We start from the raw sequence: 19,617 nt of genomic DNA, 5'->3' as shown, positions 1-19,617 counted from the left end.
AAATAAAAATGAACAGTTAAATTGAAAATAGTTGAGGAACAATTTTATAGGCATCAATTATATAACTACTTTTTTTCCATCTTTTTTTTTTCCTAGTCCTGGGGCTTGAACTTGAGCTGCTTTTGTTCAAGGTTAGTGCTCTACCACTGGAGCCACAGTACTACTTCCAGCTTTTTCTGTTTATATGGTACTAAAGTAATTGAACCCAGGGTTTTATGTGTGCTAGGCAAGCGCTTTACCACTAAGCCACATTCCCAAGCCCCTATAACTACTTTAAAAAACAGCCACAGTACCTAAGAAACTGGGTCCAATCCCCAGAACTGGTGTGTGTGTAGGTAGGGGGCAGGGGGAGGGTACAAACATAAACACAGACCAATCCAGATGTTTGCTACAAAGTGGAACAATTGAGATCAATCTATAGGTCAATTTGAGAAGTATGGCCATCTTAACAATATTTGGTCTTTGTGAACATTGATGATTTTTGCATTTACTAAGGTCATGTTAATTTCATTGATGTTCTGTGATTTTTTTTCAGTGTATAAGTCTTGTACTTTGTTCCTAATATTTTAATCTCTCCTTTCCTTCTCTTTCACCTCCTCTCATCCCCCTCCCTTCCCTCCTTCTCTCTCTCTCTCTTTCTTTCTCTTTCCCTTTCTCCTGCTTCCCCCACACCCTGCCCCAATCCTAGGGGCTTGAACTCAGGGCTTAAGCTTAAGTGTTCACCACTTGAATCACAGCTCCATTTCTTGCATTTTGGTGATTAACTGGAGATGAGTCTCAGGGGCTTTTCAGCCTGCACTCTCTTTTTCTCCCCCCCTTCTCTCCTCTCTTACCCTCCCCTTTCTCCCTCATTTCTTTTCCTCTTGCTTCCCACTGCCCCCCCTCTGTCTCTCCCTCCCCCTTCCCCTTTGTCCCCCTGCCTAGTCTCAATTTGATCTTAAATTTTAAAAAAACAGTATTTGGTAATCTTCATTTTTTTTATTGTTTCCATTTGCTGGGAATATTACTTTCCATCCTTTCACTTTCAGTATCTGTATGATATTACTGGTGGATGGATTGCTCCTAAGCAACTATTACTACTGATACTCTTCCCCATCCACCCCCACCTTTTTATTTGGCTTTTTTATTTTATTTTTATTTTATTATTTATATTTCCTAGGGTGGAACTCACAGCCTTGAGCTCACTGGGTTTGCTCACTTGTTCACAGCTGGTGCTCTACCACTTGAACCAAACCTCTAGCCCTTGTCTTTAATGCATTGAATTGAGCTGTTTGATTTATATTTCTCCTTTGTGTATCTCCTCTTCTAGAGGGATTTATGCTTTCACCTGCTCTCAGGATGGTATCTTTTTTCTTTTCTTTTTTTTAACCCTAAATGGAAGGATTATACCCTCAAGTACCAGTGTAATGCTTTCCTTAGAAGGCCTTTATTTCTCCTTCAGTATGAAGGATAGACTTGTGGATATAGTAATCCTTCTTAGCAGTTATTTTCTCTCTGAGCTAAAAATATATCATTATATGCTTTCCTTGCCTGCAAGGTTCCTGCTGAGAAATCTGCTGGCAGTCTAATGGGGTTGTCCTTAAATGTGACTTCACATTTTTGTCTGATAGATTTTAAAATTCTTTGCCCTGTATTAAAAAATTAATTTTACAAAGTAAGGGATTTCATTTGATATTCTATAATGAAATGCATATAATGTAGTTTTGATCATACTTACTCCCTTGATTATTCTTAATTATCCTCACCTCCCTCTTTTATTTTCATGTATTTTTTTATCCTTGCCCCCAGATTCCACATATGAGGAAAAAGATTTATCTTTGTGATACTGGCTTATTGAACTTAACATGATGATCTAAATCTGCATTTTCCTAAAAGCAGCATAATTTCATTCTCCTTGTACTTGAATAAAACTCCATTGTGTATGGAGTTTTCTTTTCTTTTTTTCTTCTGCCAGTCCTGGGGCTTGAACTCAGAGCCTGGGCGCTGTTCTGAGCTCCTACTCATCAAATGGGGTCTAGAACGATACTATTCTGTCCAAGGGAGGGTAGCTTGAAAAGATAGTCCTTTGGCCATCTGGCTAACACTAAACCAGGTTGGGCCCAAATCTCACAGCTGCAAGTACTCGCCCAGTCTCAGCTAATTACTCATGCTACAGCTGGCTAAGATGCAGAGCAAAGCTCAAGTATTTTTCACAGGGACACATCTCTGAGGCCTGGTGCCAGAACAATTCACAAGCTCCATCTGTGAGCACTGACTTTGCAATAACTGTGTCACTTAAGATTGGGGGATGAATAGAAACAGTTCCTTATCCATCCAAAGTTATGCTAAGATAGGTTTCACCTGAGTCTTGCAGCTGCAGAGGCTTGCATAGTTTTGGGAGAACGGAAAAGGGTGTCTCAAGTCTAGTTTAGAGTAGAATTATTTCCAGGCTGGAAAAAAATGCAGCCAAAACTTGACTCTGTCTGCCTACACATAGGCTTCTGTCTGATGCTGAGGTCACTTTAAAAGACTCCATCTGTGGCTCTTGCATGTATATAGTCTTTAGGGCCTACCAGCTGGTGGCTTTTACCACAGCATGTCTGTCACTGAGCTCCAAGGAAAAATCCTGTGCTAGCTTTATGTTATCCCCTTCTGTTACCCAGGTTAGAAAAACTGAGGTAGAGGCAGTCAGCCACCTAGCCTACCTACAGGTATTATATTGGAGACAGGTTCCATCAAACTTTGCCAAGTACTAGAATTCACTATGGAAGTGTTAGCTGTTGTTTCGGGATGATAAGCAAACATTTTCATATTTCAGTATGTCTTTTTGGTTTGTTACACTAAAAGTAGTCATGATGGTCTCTTTTCTAATTTCTTTAGCCTTTATGAAGGTAGCCTGATGGGTGAATAGCTCTGAAGGTACACTAGTGTGTCTGCTAAGAGAACTTTACTCAGCTGCCATCTTGTTCTACTTTTGTCAGTTTTGATTGATTGATTTTTCTCTCAATTAAGAACCCCATTTTTTTTCTTTTTATCCCTGCCAATCATTGTGACTTGTTACTCTTTTGGATACTAGATGGTTTTAGAGACCTATAAATCTTTTTAAGCTTTGTTCTAAGATGCACTTATGCTACCTAGAAACAACTTTCTGTCTCTGTTTGTCTGTCTCTCTCTTCTTTTGCTTTAATTTCGATTTCTTAGAGTACCCAGACAGATGCTTAGTTTAAAGATAACCATTTCCTATGCCCACATCTCCACAAATTTCTAAGTTTTAAGGCTAGTGAAAACAAGCACTACTCTTGGGTCTGTGTGACCTCTATGCCTTTTCCTTATGATCCTTTTTCAATATTTCTTTCCCTAGTGTCAGATAGCTTCCTTACATGCATAAGCCAATCAGAACTCACATAAAATCTCAAGGAGAATTCTATGCAGCTTTTTTTCCTCTGTATTTCTGTCTTTTGTGCCAACCTTGAGGATGGGGAGACACAGGGATTGCTATTCATAGGGAGTCTGTGTGTAATTCACCTGATGGTTTGCCATGGAATGCAGGCCACCTAACTGACAATCCACCCCTTCCCTTTTCTGCTTCTACCCTCTCTCCACTGGTATGTAGGCCTTCAGCAGTCAACTTGAGGGAATGGCCCCTACCTTCCTAGAAAGAAAGCACAGTGTCTTAGACTAATGCAGACTTTGCCTCACTAACCCTGGGCTGCAGGTGGGAAGAGGAGCAGAAGACGATCTCCATGCAGCCACTAGGGACAAATCAAAGTTACAAAAGCTTAGATGACTATTCTATATCAGAATGGAGTTTTGTTTGGCTCAAGTGGTAGGGTGCAAACTGTGAGATGATTATGCAACAAAAGAATTGCTATGATCAAGTTTTCCTTCTTTTTTTCCCTTTTTTAAATTTTTATTGTCCAGGTGATATACAGAGGGGTTATAGTTACATACATAAGGTAATAAATGCATTTCTTGCACAACTTGTTACACTTGGAGTGTATTCAAAGTATTTTTTAATGTTGCTTGGAGTTATTTCAAGTTTTAGTTTGGGGAATGTGTATATGTTAGTTTGAAATAAGAGACAATTATATATCATTGTCCAATTTCAGAGGTCCAGAGCTCTTCCATTTTCCAAAAAAATAACACTTAACCCTTAAAACCATTAACCCTTAAAAATATATAAAACTTAAATACCACCTATGTTATTCTTTTTGTGCTGCCATAAACAACAACACTGGTTGAAATGAATAAGCAACAGAAATTTTATCTTCTCATAGTTTTTGGAAGTAAGACCACCAAGATGAAGATTCTGTCGGCCTTGGTTTCAAGTGAAGCCTTTCTTCCCAGCTGACTCTCACTCTTTCCTCATGTGGCCTTTTACTGTGTGTACTTTGGAGGGGAGAGCTCTGCTCTTCTTATGAACTCACCAATACAATTCGATTAGGGCCCCACCCTAACCTAACCACCACTTAAACCTTACATGTCTCCTGAAAAGCCCTACTTCCAAATAGTCACATGGGGAATGGGGGTGGAGAGGACAACTCAGTCCATAGCATTCCCTGCAAAATACCAAAAAATACCTTAGCAGCAGAATCAACATCCTCTCTACCTGGCAAAGATGTTTACCTGGACTCAGTGAAAAGCTGTTCTAGATAAGTCTGACAAGTTCTCTCCTTTGTGACCTCCAGAGAGGTACCCTGCAAAGAGACCTGAGGAGAGGCCCACAGCTTGCAGAGAGGCCTGAGGAGAGGCCTGCAGAGAAGGAGGAAGGAAGGAAGTGGGAAAAAGCCTTCCCCTTTGGAGGTTTGGAGCTTTGGAGATCTGGAGATTTGCACACCGACTAATTGGAGGTATGCCGACTGACTAACTGGTGGTTTGCAGACTGACTAATAGGAGTTTTCAGACTGACTAATAAAGGTGGAAGCTGTACATTGGAGCCTTGGAGGTCGAGGCTGCTCTTGGTCCTGGGTAGCTAGCCCAGGACAAGGTAGTCATAGGTCCCCTTTCTGATGTAAATAAATTTTTAGTGTAAATAAAACTCCTTTGTCACCTTAAATATGCCTCTGGACTTTCTCACTCCAAAGTCATAACACTATCCAATTTCACATATCAGCTTGTTGCTAAGTATGCATTAGTTAACTTATGTGTGCAACTCTCCCTCCAGACTAATATCATAACAGCCATTTAACATAAGAACAAACTAAGATGTAAAGAGATTAACTCAAGCCAATGTAGTGATGTTTGGGGGACTGCTAACAAGGTCTTTCTCACTGTAAAACTCAGGCAATTTCTGTTTCAAAAAATTCTTTGATTGATAAGAAAATAAAACACTTCTCAGAGTCTCAATGTCACTCACCAATAAAAATACCTTGTGCTTCTATGGGATGGTGGGTAGAGCAAGAGCACATCAACACCAGGCTTGTATTTTCATTTTTTTCTGGCTAGGATTGATGTAACTAATAACAGTAGCATCACTGTCAACTTTTTAAAATGAAAAACTAAGAAAAAAGGCTGTTCAAAACCAGATCCCACTATTTGCTGACTATCTGACAACTATGGGCCAATTATTTAATTCCTGCTGTATCCTGGTTTTCTCAGCTGCCAAATTGGGACAACAATGGCAATTCCCTCTAGAGTTATAAGCTAAATCCAAGCCTAGTTCCCAGGGAAGCACATCACATACATTGTGTGCTCACAAACTGATCATTAACTCTTCCTATATGGTTCCTGTAGGAACTCTAAAATTCCAAATTGATGGATTGAGTCCTGCCTTATTCTCCAGGATCAAGCAAATCACCAGGTGTGTGCTCACACAGGTAAGTCATTCCTACCTTAGCCCCCAGGAGACAACAGCCCTGACACCCAGCATTCCATTGTGGGCCTGGCCAAGAACATCACCCTTGGCCTTCAAGAGATTATAGCCCATTTTTTATTCTCTGCTTTTTAAGATCTCTATAAGCCCACTCCAAAACCCAGTCCCATGCACAACCTCCAAACTCACAAGGAAGTCTGTGCCCCTCACTGTTCCTCAATAAACAGTCCTTGCCTGTTGATGATCAAGTCCAGCCTATTCCTTTTCCATTTTCTTCCATTTTCCCAACACAAGTGACTATTCCAAATTCCACAAAAGAGCTCTAAGCTAAAGACTACGAAATGCAAGTAGATTTTAGTGATATCTTTCTACTAATAATAACACAAATTTATCCTTACCCTATCCATTTCCAAATAAACATTCTGTGTTTCTTCCCTGGTCTGTACCCCTTTCTTTTTTATCTGTACCCCTTTTTACAGTGAAATCCAGAGTCTTCAAAGAAGCAAAGGTGATGGTCTTAAATGAGAACTGAAATCTTGAGGCTGGGGTATAGCCCTTGCCTAGAAAACACAAGGCCCTGAGTTTGTCCCTAGCACTGAGGGGCCAAGTCAAATACCCCATCACTGAGTTCTTCTCTAGTTTTTATGGGCTTTCTAAAAGCAAAAGTCTCTTGGGAGATTTGCCCTTGACCAAACTTGAGTCAGGCTCTTCTGTATTCTCTTTTCACCTGGCACTTAACCTTTGGACTTCCTTGATGTCTCTGCATAGCTAGACTTTGGCCAAAAGCCTACCAAGTCAATATAGCTAGATCACCAACATAGGTATAATCACGCTTGATAACTCAGATGATTTCTTACCACCACCACCATAACCACCCCCACCCTGGGGAGGTCTGATCACTCTGCCTGCCTTCAAAAACAGTCCTCTTAAGTCAATCTAGGCAGACTGTTTGTTGGCATTCTCCCCACCTCAGGTTCTCAGCCACTCCCACTACCTTTCCAGGGGCAGCTCATAGCCCCCAGCCCCACCCAGACCTGACCTCCTCCTCGCCTTAGAGCTCCCACAGGGATAACTGGCCACTCCCTTTCCATCTAGACCTCCCACCTCCATCCCCAGAGTCATAAAGCTACTACCTGGATAGGGGCAGACATGATATTGCTCCCTCTCCATGGGCAAGATGGCCCCACTAATAAATATCTTTATAATAATCCTTTTCCTGTATGTGCTTGCGTCTGTGTGGTCCCCTGGGATGGCCGTGATGGATTCCTTCGCTCCTTACCCCTAAGTCTGCTCTTAGTAATTTTCCATCCACTGTCTGCTCCCCACATTTGTCCATGCTATACTCATAACATTAAGATTGGGACCCAATCTTAATGCTAAGACCCAGTGAGCCTATGTGACTCTACCCTGGTTAAACATCCATCTTGTTGTTTACAAGATTAGGGAAAATGTGCATTGCCAAGTCTCTGATAACTGAGCCTAGAGGCCAGGTGGATGCGTCCAATCAGTAACAGTAACCAGCACATACGTAATACCCCCCTACCAAGGAATGCAAATCCCACCTTCCCCCTCTCCCCCAAACCCACACGCCAAACTGACCAAAGTGGTGGGCTAGTTTGAACAACTGCTTAGGGATAAGTTGTAACCTCATTGGTCACTTGTGTGTGGCCCAACATAACTGCAATTTTGTGCGAGTGTTGCAATACTATTGGCCACCTATGTGTGGCCAGCCTAACTGCATGGCCTGTTCCTTATAAAAGTTAGCCCATGCAGGTGAGCAGGGTTCGGTCTCTGCCGAGATGGCTCTGACTGGTCAGTCTATTTCTAGATGCTTGACTCAAAATATAGCTTTGTCTGACTTTCGCTTTGTTTCAGTCTCGTTCCTTTGATCATGGACCCCAATATTGGGGGGGCCACCCCAATACTCAGAACTGGAAACCTAGTTCTAGAGAGGCCTGTTTCCCTCTCTTGAAATAGTTCCTGAAGAAGAACTTTCTACAGCTTGAACTACTATTCAAATGTGGCCTACATTCATGTGTGCATACGTTTATACATGTACATGCAGACACTATAGCAAGCTCTGGAGGCTTTTCCCAACAGCTTCTCAGAGCTTAGCTAAGAAGCTCTGTGTGGTTAGGAACATGGAACTAATCCCCCATTCATAACTACTAACATTTAAGGCCCTTTTCCTCTAGGAACACTTAACAGTACCCACCACAGTCTGCCAGGGACACCAGATTCTGGACCTGGGCCAGTGTGCTGCAGGCTTCCTCCAGCTCCCTCCAAATGAGAAACACGTCCTCTCTGACTCCAGCCCCTGGAAAGGGAAGAACAGAGTAAGCAGCCAGTGGAGACAGGCCCTAAAGCTCCAGAACTCTCTCATGATACTAGCAATCCTAGTGTATTCTAAGCAAGAGTCTAGGACATTTCTGAACTTATAGTCCCCACTAATTTCCTTCTGAGAGTAGGAACTGAAATCTCCAAAGCAGTACTATCTTCCAGAAACTGTAAATACAGACTTTAGGATACAATAAATTCTTGTAAATATTTGATAAGATAAATCATATATGATTATCAAATGATATAAGGAATAAAAAGAGTCAAAAATCAAGGTCATCATTGTGAGGGGAAGGAGTTCAGTATTTGAAAGTAGAAATCCCTATTCCCTTATTTATTTATTTAGTCAGTATGAGATTTGCATGGCTGGTACTCTACCACTTGAACCATCTCCAGCCCAGCTTTTTGCTGGTTATTTTAGAGATAGAATCTTGAAGATTCTGCAAGATTTTCTACCCTAGCTGGCTTCAAACTCTGATTCCCTGAATCTTAGTCTTGAGTGTATAGGCAAGACCCATCCGCAGCTTCAAATCCTTTCTTTCCTAATCCTGTACAAGTCTTTCTTTTACTTTAATTTTTTAAAATCTCTCCTTCTTTTTTCTTTTTTGGACCTCTGCTGTCTTAGAAAAGAGTTAGGCTTGGCTATATGGAATAACAAAAACAAATATGGCTTAATTAACATAGTTACAACCTAATAATTATTTTTCAAAACTTATTCCATGGTTAAGTAGTCAGGGCCTGTGATGAAGTCCAGGCTCTGTTAGTAGTTTTCAGAGGTTAAGGAAGATATAGAGACAGGGTAGAGGTGGGAGATAGCAATCAAAGTACAAAGAGGAGGACCTTAACCATATCAAAGTTATGACTCTAGCTAGATGTTGCACTATAATTTTGCAAGATGTTACTGAGGGGAAAATTGGGTACAGGGTACTTGGGTAACTCTGTATTGCTTTTTTATAACTGCATGAAAATACATAGTTATCTCAAAACAAAAAGGTAACTTTAGTCAGGCACTGGTGGTTTACAGCTATAATCTTAGCTACTTAAGAGGATAAGATCTGAGAATCACAGTTTGAAGCCAAGTCAGCCAAGAACTGGTCATCAAAAAACACTGAATGTGAAACTATGGTTCAAGTGGTAGAGCTCCAGCCTTGAGTGAAAACCTAAGGGACATCACCCAGACCCTGAGTTCAAACCCTAATATAGACAGAGAGAGGGAGAGGGAGAGGGAGAGGGAGGAAAAGAAGGAAGGAAGGAAGGAAGGAAGGAAGGAAGGAAGGAAGGAAGGAAGGAAGGAAGGAAGGAAAGAAGGAAGGAAGAAGGAAGGAAGGAAGGAAGGAAGGAAGGAAGGAAGGAAGGAAAGGGAAAACCAAAAAGGTTAGCTTTTTAAAACTTTTTTTAAAAGACTGTTTATTTTTAAAGATCCATGCTTCTTCTGTCTTGTCACTCCACCACATCCTTATGTACTTACTAAGAGTCACCTTAGGATTCAAAATAGTTTCTAGAATGCCAAGGGACACATCCACATTAGAGATCAGAATTCAGAGTGATAAATAAGACCCCTAATAGAGTCAGTGTTCTTTAGCACCATTCTCAGAAGTCCTACACAAAAGTCCCTTTACTTAACTGAGGCCAGAGCCCCAACTGGCTACAAAGGAAACTGAAAAATGTGGCTTCTCAGCAGGCACACTAAGTAAAACTGGACCTATGACCTAAGGGGAAGGGGAGTTGACCTGGTTAGAAGAAGGCAGTCCTTGTCACATTGAGCTTCTTTGAAGCTGGGCTAGCTGGACCATCTGGAGCTAGTGGCCCCGGTTCAGCTCTATTTCATTACTATGGATAAGTTCCAAATCTGCATTAAAGCATGTTCCAAACTGTGCCCTTTCCACTCACTTCCTGTCGGTTCTTCATGCTACTTAAGAGACCATAGAAAGCAATATCTTAGTATCCTATGGTCAAGTTACAAACTTCAGCAGTTTCTTTTAAAGAGGTAAAAAGAGGAAGAACAATTTCTGGGTGTTTATGAAAGATGACTTTCACAATTGCTAGTCCTTCCCCCATCTACTGGAGTTCCTGCCTCATACCCATCTCCAATGACATCCTTGGAACCAGGTACCAGCTGGCACTACTTAGGTATCATGGAGGTAATGGGAATCCTTGCTTTGGAGGTTGCTTCTAATAAGTATGATCATGAAAACAAATAGCAGGTATGCTCTCTGATTTAAAAATTCCATTCCAGTAAAAACAGAAAGAGAAACCCTGTATTTCACAGACTATGGCTCAGAATTCATCAATAATGTTATCCTTAAAGCCAGAAGCTGAGTCCAAGCTCCTAATAAGACCTTTGAGGGGTAGCAGTTACATGCCATTTAAACATTTTTCTCATTTCTTGTCACCACAACTCTGAAGTCATTTATGGCTGAGTAAGATGAGGCAGAGTGAATTCTCCATAGTCATGCAAACAAGTAGCAGAGCAGGGAGCCAAAGCCAGGTGTGTTTAATTATACCAAACCAGTTGCTCTACAGGATAGCCCTGAAAATGGAATAGATGATTAGAAAGGGGCCCGGTAGCCTTTCTTCCAGCTGTTGAAAAGATCTCCACTAACCAAGTCTGTCTATATAATAGCTCATAGATGCATGAGATGTTAAAACCTCAGTGACTGGGACCACCATTCAGTTTAGGGTATATATATTAGGAGATCTGTTCACTCAAAACTAACAGAATGATCCTAAACCACAAAGACAGTATAGTAGACCAGAGTCCGAGTTTTTGACTTTTAAAACTGTCAAGAAGGGTAAGGCAAAAGCAAGCAGACATTAGGGTTTTGGCCTTCCCAAAGACAGCTAGTTCAAATAAGGGTATTAATAGCTCTGTTCCTGAAGAAGTAACAAATCCCTGACAGAAATGGATGGTCAGCAAGCAAGGCCTTGGGACCATCCATCGCCCAAGGAGTGAAACATGATCTGTGCTAATCTCTACAATAGAACTTAAAAATATTATACACTGCTGCTAAATGTGGAGCATGAGCCCACAGGAGTCCTAGCTACTGTGAATCAAGACTGATGATGTCCAGCTGCCTGCCTTAGGGGAAAGGTGGTAAATAGCAGGATTCTCTAAAAGTTTCAAATGTGTCTTTAGATGTGTCAATAAACATGTTAGGAAAAAGTATCCCACAGGTCAGCATCTAAAGGAAAAGTTTCCAACAATTTAGCTCTTGACCATTCAGGGACAGCAGTGATGGGGACATGATCCTGCAGGAGCAGGAACTAGAATTGTTATGACACTGGACTCAGGCAGCTGCTCTGCTGCATTTAGAGAGCAAAACAACTCAAAACTAAGCATTTAATTTGCTTTGTTTAAAAAGACAAAAAAAAGTCTAATGAAAAAGAAAAAAAGAGGTCTTTATAAAAGCATATCTCAAAATATACAGGTTTGATATTTTGCTTAGCAGCAGTAAGAAGGTGGTGCCTCTTCTTTTTTCCTTTGGTGCCATTATTGAGGTTTGAACTCAGGACCTGGGCACCGTCCCTTCGGTTTTTTGCTCAAAGATGCCACACTACTATGTGAGCCACAGCTCCACTTTTAGCTTTTTGGTGGTTAATTAGAGATAAGAGTCTCACAGAACTTCCTGCCCAATGCAGGCTTTGAACCTCAATTCTCAGATCTTAACACTCCTGATTACAAGTATCAACTATGGTTGCCCAGTTAGTGCTGCCACTTTTATGTTCTATTTTACAGGATTTAGCTATGATACATCAGAGCCACAGCTGAGGAATAAAGCTCCACAGGAAATCTAAGAAGATAGAGGATGAGGCACAGGAAATCTTGGGGTCAAAGGGTTCTATGAATTTTAACCAGAGAGGAGACAAAACCACACCGAAGACTTGTGGGTCCTGAACACCAAGGAATAAGACAACTGCGGCCTGTCTTACACAAAAGCAGAGTATGCATTTGTGGAGACATCCCAGAGGTCTGTGGAGACATTTAAGAGCCTTCAATCAAACAGCCCCCGCTGCAATCTCTGACCTTCCCATTCAGTTTAGGACAATGATTTGAAGGTTCATGTTAAATGCTAATCCCTTAAGAATGGCATCATTTGAAGCTGCTGGGTCTTTTTTGGGGGGACCTGGCATTGGCATCTCTCTTGGCTAGACTGACAAATGAAATGAGACCTGGGACATACAAGTTTTGATATTGCAGGAGGAAGAACTGACAGAGTATCTGCTGCCGAACACTACTTTTCTGTCAAATGTTCTGCATTTCACCTACAGGATAAACCCTGTTTGTAATTATCCAGTTGATTCATGTATTTGTTTAACAAAGATGGGCTGAACACCTTCTACATATTGGGTATGTTCTGCTGGTGCTGGGGACAGAGTGATGAGCAGGTGAAATGTACTGAGTCCAGGATTCAAGTTCCCCACAACACTCCCCTAACATTGTGCCCTTTTGCTCCTACTAAGCACTGCCCCTATAGACATCTAGAGCCCATTCCTAATCCTACCACCTTCAAATCTGCTCAACTACCCAGAAAACTGTGATTTTTCCTCCTGCTCCTCCTTCTCCATCCCTATGGAACGCACCCACCACAACCACTGTTTTCCATCTGTGATTCTGAGACATACTCTTAGGCCACACCATTAGTTACACTGTCAGTGTATAAAATTCCTGGCAGTCACTCCAGCCACAATTTCAAGAGCACAAAGACACATGAGTGATAGCGACACTGTTACACACATAAGCTTGAAGCCAGGCTAATTTAAAGCAATCCCTCACAAAACAGTACTGAGGAGGCAGCTGCTCACAGCTCAACTGGCCACTCTGGTAGTTTCAGTCTCTGGCTCTCCTCCTATACTCAGCATGCAGCCTGGGGCTGCTGTGTGTGGCTACACAGGCTGACTAGATTGTGTCCACTGGATTTTGAACATCTTAAGCATATAGATCATGTCTTTCTTTTTTTTTTATCTCACAGCATTCAGTGTAGGATCCAGAGTTATTTTGTTTTGTTTTGTTTTTCACTTTCTTTTTGTTTTTCTTGTCAAGGTGATATACAGAGGGGTTATAGTTATATAAGGTAATAAGTACATTTCATTTTTTTTTCTTTTTTTCTTGTTTTGCTGGTCGTGGGGCCTGAACTCTGGGCCTGGGCGCTGTCCCTCAGCTCTTCAGCTCAAGGTAAGCGCTCTACCATTTGAGCCACAGTGTCACTTCCAGCTTTTTCTGCTTATGTGGTGCTGAGGAATTGGACCCAGGGCCTCATGCATGCAAGGCAAGCTCTCTACCACTGAGCCACCTTCCCAGCCCCTACATTTCTTGTCAAACTTGTTACCCTTCCCTCATTTTTCTCCTACCTTTCCTCCCCACCATGTTGTGCAGATAATTTCCAACATATTGTCTTGTGTACTTCGCTGTTGCATTGGTTCCCCCTTGTCCTTTGACTCACCATTCTGTTGTTCCCCTTCCCTTCCTTAATTCAAATACACATATATACAATACCAAAATCAAATACAGTGACAACAGGGGATATACCATAGGGGGAAGAACATACAAAAAAACCACCATATAGTACATTTTAAAAAAACATCAATAACAAAGAAAAACCTCTTGTGTCCATGTCTTGGAGTTTATTTCATTTAGCATCATCTTATATGGTCATATGCACATAGCTTTTGACCTTTTCTGCGCATCTGATAAGAATATCCTAGACATAATTTTTATTGTAAATAAGGGAAACCATGGGACCTATGTTTATTTGTGCCTGGCTTACTTCACTTAATATGATTTTTTTCCAATTCTTTCCATTTCCTAACAAATGGGGCAATGCCATTCTTTCTGATGGAAGCATAGAATTCCATTGTATATATACACCACATTTTCTTGATCTATTCATCTACTGAGGGGCATCTGGGTTGGTTCCATATCTTAGCTATAGTGAGTAATACTGCAATAAACATAGTTGTGCTGGTAGCTTTAGTATGGCCTTGTTTGTGATCATTTGGGTAGGATTGCTGGGTCATAAGGGAGCTCTATTTGGAGTCTTTTGAGGAGCAGGGTATAAAATTAACCCTCAAAAATCAATGGCTTTTCTGTATGCCAACAATGAAAAGAGTGCAGCTGAAATCAGGAAAGCAATTCCATTTGTAATAGCCCCACAAAAATAAAATACCTAGGAATTAACGTAACCAAAGAAGTGAAGGACCTCTATGATGAAATATTTAAAAACCTGGAAAAGGAAATCAAAACAGAACTTAGACAGTGGAAAAACCTCCCATGTTCCTGGATTGGAAGACTCAACATCGTGAAAATGGCAACACTTCCCAAGACTATCTACAAATTCAATGCGATACCTATCAAAATTCCAATCTTATTCTTCAAGGAAATAGAAGAGGCAATCCAAAAATCCATATGGAACAATAAAAGACCCTAACTAGCAAAAACAAGCCTTAACAAAAAGAATAGTGCTGGAGGAATATCAATGCCAAATTTCAAACTCTACTACAAAGCCACAGTCAGCAAAACAGCTTGGTACTGGCACAAGAACAGATCTCAGGACCAATGGAATAGAACTGAAAACCCAGAAATGAACTACAGACATATAGCCATCTAATCTTTGAGAAGGGAGCTAAAAAAAATAGAATGGAAGAAAGACAGCCTCTTGAGTAAATGGTGCTGGCAAAGTTGGTTAATCACTTGTAGAAAACTAAAGCTAGATCCTTATATATCACCCTGCACCAGAATCAACTCCAAATGGATTATAGACCTCCAAGTCAAAGCAGACACCCTGAAAACATTACAGGACAGAATAGGAGAGACCCTAGGTCTCTGTGGCACAGACCAAAATTTTCTTAAGAGAGACCCAGAAACACAACAAATCAAAGAAAGGTTGGACAAATGGGATTGCATGAAATTGCAGAGCTTCTGCATGACAAAGGACATAGCTAGCAAGATCAATAGAAAGCCCATGGATTGGGAGAAGATCTTCACTAGCCATACAACCAACAAGGTTCTCATATTTAAAATCTACCTGGAACTCAAAAAATTAAATCCCCCAGCAACAAATCCTCAAAGAAACAACTGCCCAATAAATAAGTGGGCTAAAGACTTAAAGAGAAACTTCTCTGAAGAGGAAAGAAGGATGGCTAATAGACTCATGAAGAAATGCTCGACCTTCCTAGCCATAAAAGAAATGCAAATCAAAACAACTCTGAAATACCACTTCACCCCAGTTAGAATGGCTATAATCAAGAACTCTAATAACAACAGATGTTGGAGGGGATGTGGACAGAAGGGAACCCTACTGCATTGTTGGTGGGAGTGTAAACTTGTTCAACCACTTTGGAAAGTAGTATGGAGGTTCCTTAAAAGACTCCACATAGAGCTCCCCTATGACCTAACAATCCCACTTTTGGGCATTTACCCAAATGATCACAAACAAGACCATAGTATGTTTACCGCATCATTATTTACCATAGCCAATATATGGAATCAACCCAGATGCCCCTCAGTAGATGAATGGATCAAGAAAATGTGGAATTCTATGCCTCCATCAGAAAGAATGACATTGCCCCATTTGTTAGGAAATGGAAAGACTTGGAAAAAATCTATTAAGTGAAGTAAGCCAGGCCCAAAGAAACATAGGTCCCATGGTTTCCCTTATTTGCAATAACTAGTATATATCTGAGACAAGCCAAAAAGGTCAGATAAGATGATGTTAAGCAAAATGAACCCCAAGATAAGGACACAAGTGGTTTTTTCTTTCTTGCTATTGTTTCTAAGGTATTTATAAGGTGATTTTTTTTTGTTGCTTTGAATGTCCCTCCCCCATGGTATAACCCCTGTTTTCACTGTATTTGATGTTGGTATAATTTGGGGAGGGGAAGGGAAAAAACAAATTGTTTAAATAGGGATACAGGTGGACCCATTGCAACAAGGAGATGTACAAGTCATTATGTCGAAAACGAACTTTACAACTTTGGTGTGGGGGGATGGATTAGGTGGGGGCATGGGGGGAAGATGGGATGGGAAGGGGAAACAAAGGAGGAGGCTACAATGCTTGATAAGAAATGTACTCATTATCTTGCCCATGTAATTGTAACCCCTCTGTACAGTATTTTCACAATTAAAAAAAAGAAAAATGAACTTTAAAACTTTGGCAGGGGGTGGGGAGGAAGTGTAGTCATGGAGGTGGGAGAGCGGGGATAGTAGGGGTAAAACAAAGGAGGAGGCAACAATGCTTGCTCAAGTAATTGTAATCCTTCTATACAGTATTTTCACAATAAAAAACTTATTTAAAAAAGAAAGAAAAAATAAGCCTGTGAAGTTATTAAAAATTCCCAGAGATCTAAAATGGTAATATGGATCTTCATATATAATATGGGCTACTTCATGTACTTTATGTACATAAAGGTATGGAAAGAGGTAAAATTTTAAAAAATCTTTGGTATATTAAAAACATTACAACTTGCTTGTATTAGATTATCTGTTAAAATGTTTTGCTGTTGAGAGGTAATTAAACACCTACTAGTAGTCTGTCCGAACACCTGCTAGTTTGATCAGGCTCTAACCACTGAGGCACAGTGTGTCACTGCACTCAGCTCCATGGATGGAAATTAACTGTCCATTAATTGAAAGCAAATATAGTAGGTATATTCATTAGATGCATATCCACCATCTGGATATACATCTAGTGTTTTCTTATACCAATAATTATACACATTTCACAAGGGCCAATAGGATTTTGTAGAAGCAATTTCAAATACAAAGTATGGGCAAGTTGAGCTATAATCTAAATTGTGGTTGTAGGATTCTCTTCTGGGTCCTATCTCTTCTAAGTGAAACACCATAAAACACAGAAGTAATGAAACATAATTGTCTAATATCCACTTAGTAAACTTAAGAACACAAAAAACAAAACCCTGTTCCTAGTCTGAATGCATCTAAATCAATAAAAATCACAAACCCAGGCTCTAGAATGCTACTGGTAAGCTAGATAACAAAGACCTAGACAAAGGGATAGAGAATTAATTCATAAATACCAAGTACAAAAGAAAAATAATTTAGTCAAATAAATACATTCTACTTGGAATAAGCTACTACTACTTATAAGAAATCAATCCAAAGGGTATTTTAATGACATAGGAAATTAAAGAGAACTTACAAAAATATCCAAAGGGCATTTTAATGACATAGGAAATTTAAGAGAACTTACAAAAATATTGTTTTTTTTAGATTTTCCATCAAAAAGGCCTAAACTTTCAGGTCTTAGTAACTTACAATGCACAAAAAGACAGTCACTGAGATGCTTATCTATCAATTGATCTATCTATCCTCTATCTATTTTTGCTAGTAATGAGAATTAAATTCAGGATCTCATGCTCTCACTTGAACTTTTTGTTCATAGCCAGCACTCTACCACTTGATCCACACCTTCAGTTACAGTTTTTTCCTAGTTAATTGGAGATACGAGTCTCTCAGAATTGTCTGCCCAGACTAGCTTTGGACTATAATCCTTAGATCTTAGCTCCTGAGTAGCGAGGACTATAGATGTGAGTCAACAGTGCCAAATAACATGAGTTTTTCTGTGGAGATGGGTCATGTGGACAAGCTATTGGAGGACAGATACTGATGCTGGAATACTTACAGACATAATGGGGTCTGCTCATAGCTCTGCCAGGTCATTCAGGACTGAGCAAGTTCTAAGAGACTCTCTTCAAACACAAAGGAGACTGACATAGATAGTAAATGAATAATTATTTTCTAATATCCTCTTCTCGGTAGTACAGCCTATATGGAGAACTATCATTCTCATTTATTCAAGAAAAAACTCAATGCCTATTATATATGGGAATTGGAAATACAAGCAAATAGAAAACAGTCTTAGCTCTTACATGGCTTTAGTGAGAGTTCAGAGTGTGATACTGAGAAACTAAGTTCGAAGCTCCCTCCACAGTTCAAGGCCAGCTCAAGCAAAAAGATGTTTCTGAGATTCTATCTCAATGATTGAGAGCAGTGGTCCATTCCTGTTATCCCAGCTTCACAGGAAGCAAGATGGCTGGGCACAGTTGTATGCAACTGTCATTCCCAGAGAGATAGAGAAACACAAATAGAAGGTCTATTTTCAAGACCTTATCTCAAAAATATTCAAGGCAGAAAGAGGCTAGAGGCATGGCTGAAAAGATAGAATGCCTGCCTCCCAAGCAAGAGGCCTGGAGTTCAATTCCCAATACTTCCAAATACAGAAGTTGGAGTAGCAAGTAGTCCCTAGCATTTTTGCAGGGGAAAAGAGCTTTCACTTCTTCAGAAACATTTCTGTAGGGCAGAAGTATATGATTATATTCTTCCCAGAAACCATCAGTTTTGTTTGTCTAAGAATTTTTGGATAGTAATAATTCATTTACATGCCTGTTTTCACTTGTTAAGACTAAAAATGTGTGAACTTTTATACCAAAAGAATAACTGGAATACTTTAGGTGGCTTGGGAGGTTTCTCAGATCCCCACCTTCTGGATGAGTAGTGCCTAGGAATCTGAAGGCATGTATATGCCAGGAAGAGAGCACATAGCCAGTTAGGACGTCAGAGAGCCTGGAAGAGAGGACAGTTTTGCTTTTAAATAACAATTCTTCCATGCCAACTAACTAGGCTCCCAGCAGAACAACCTTAATCTCTTCTCTGGGCAGTACCACTAACCACCCTCACTACCCCCCCCCCTTTTTCTGATTGGACTGGACTTTGAATTCAGTGCCTTGGCTTGTTAGGAAAATGCTCTACCACTTGAGATGTGATCCTGGCAAAGCCCTTCTTGAAATCCCTCTACCTTCACCTCACCACACTGACGACCAAGACTTTAGCACATATATTCATGCTTATGCCATCTGCCATGATATGATATAGTCACAATGTCTCTAACCAGAGCCAGAATCATATTATTTGAATATCTGGAGCTGTGCTTCAGCAGCAAGCAGCTATAGTTGCCATGTAGCTTCCTCAAGCAACCAGGCTTCCCTGAGGGCAGTCTAGATAGCTGCTTGGTAGTTCTCTGCTGAAGGCAGCTGGGGAACCAAGGAAAGGTCTAAAAACTATCAATTAAAAAGTAAAAAAAACCCAACCCACAACATATTTAAAGGAAAAATAAACATTACAAATAGGTGCTTACAACAAAAGCTTATCATTAATATTAACCATGCTTTAATAGTCTTTTTTAATTTTAATTTTAATTTTTTGTGAACATACTGTACAGAGGGGTTACAATTACATGAGCAAGATAATGAGTACATTTCTTATCAAGCATTGCAGTGCTTTTATTTTTATAATTTCTTTTTCTTTTTTAACATTCCCAATATTTAACAGAGCGCCTGAATACAGGATATCTTACAAGCTATTTAACAGTGCTTTTTTTTAATTTAATTTTATTTGTGAACATACTGTACAGAGGGGTTACAATTACATGGGCAGGATAATGCGTACATTTCTTACCAAGCATTGCAGCCTCCTC

At 40.3% G+C, this 19,617-nt stretch overlaps 1 protein-coding gene across 1 annotated transcript in view; it reads right to left on the bottom strand.

Annotated features, from left to right (window-relative positions):
- The window catches only part of Vwa3b (von Willebrand factor A domain containing 3B), a 192,506-nt gene that overhangs the window by 144,154 nt on the left and 28,735 nt on the right, over positions 1-19,617 (bottom strand). The window contains exon 7 of the mRNA XM_013019731.1: positions 8,007-8,108. Coding sequence (XP_012875185.1) covers positions 8,007-8,108 — 102 coding nt within the window. The remainder of the gene's footprint in view (positions 1-8,006; positions 8,109-19,617) is intronic.

Source organism: Dipodomys ordii, unplaced genomic scaffold (assembly GCF_000151885.1).
Source record: "Dipodomys ordii isolate 6190 unplaced genomic scaffold, Dord_2.0 Scaffold47, whole genome shotgun sequence".
In the NCBI taxonomy this organism is placed as follows: Eukaryota; Metazoa; Chordata; class Mammalia; order Rodentia; family Heteromyidae; genus Dipodomys; species Dipodomys ordii.
The sequence above is the reverse complement of the archived record's forward strand: the minus strand, read 5'-3'. Positions and strand labels throughout refer to the sequence as shown.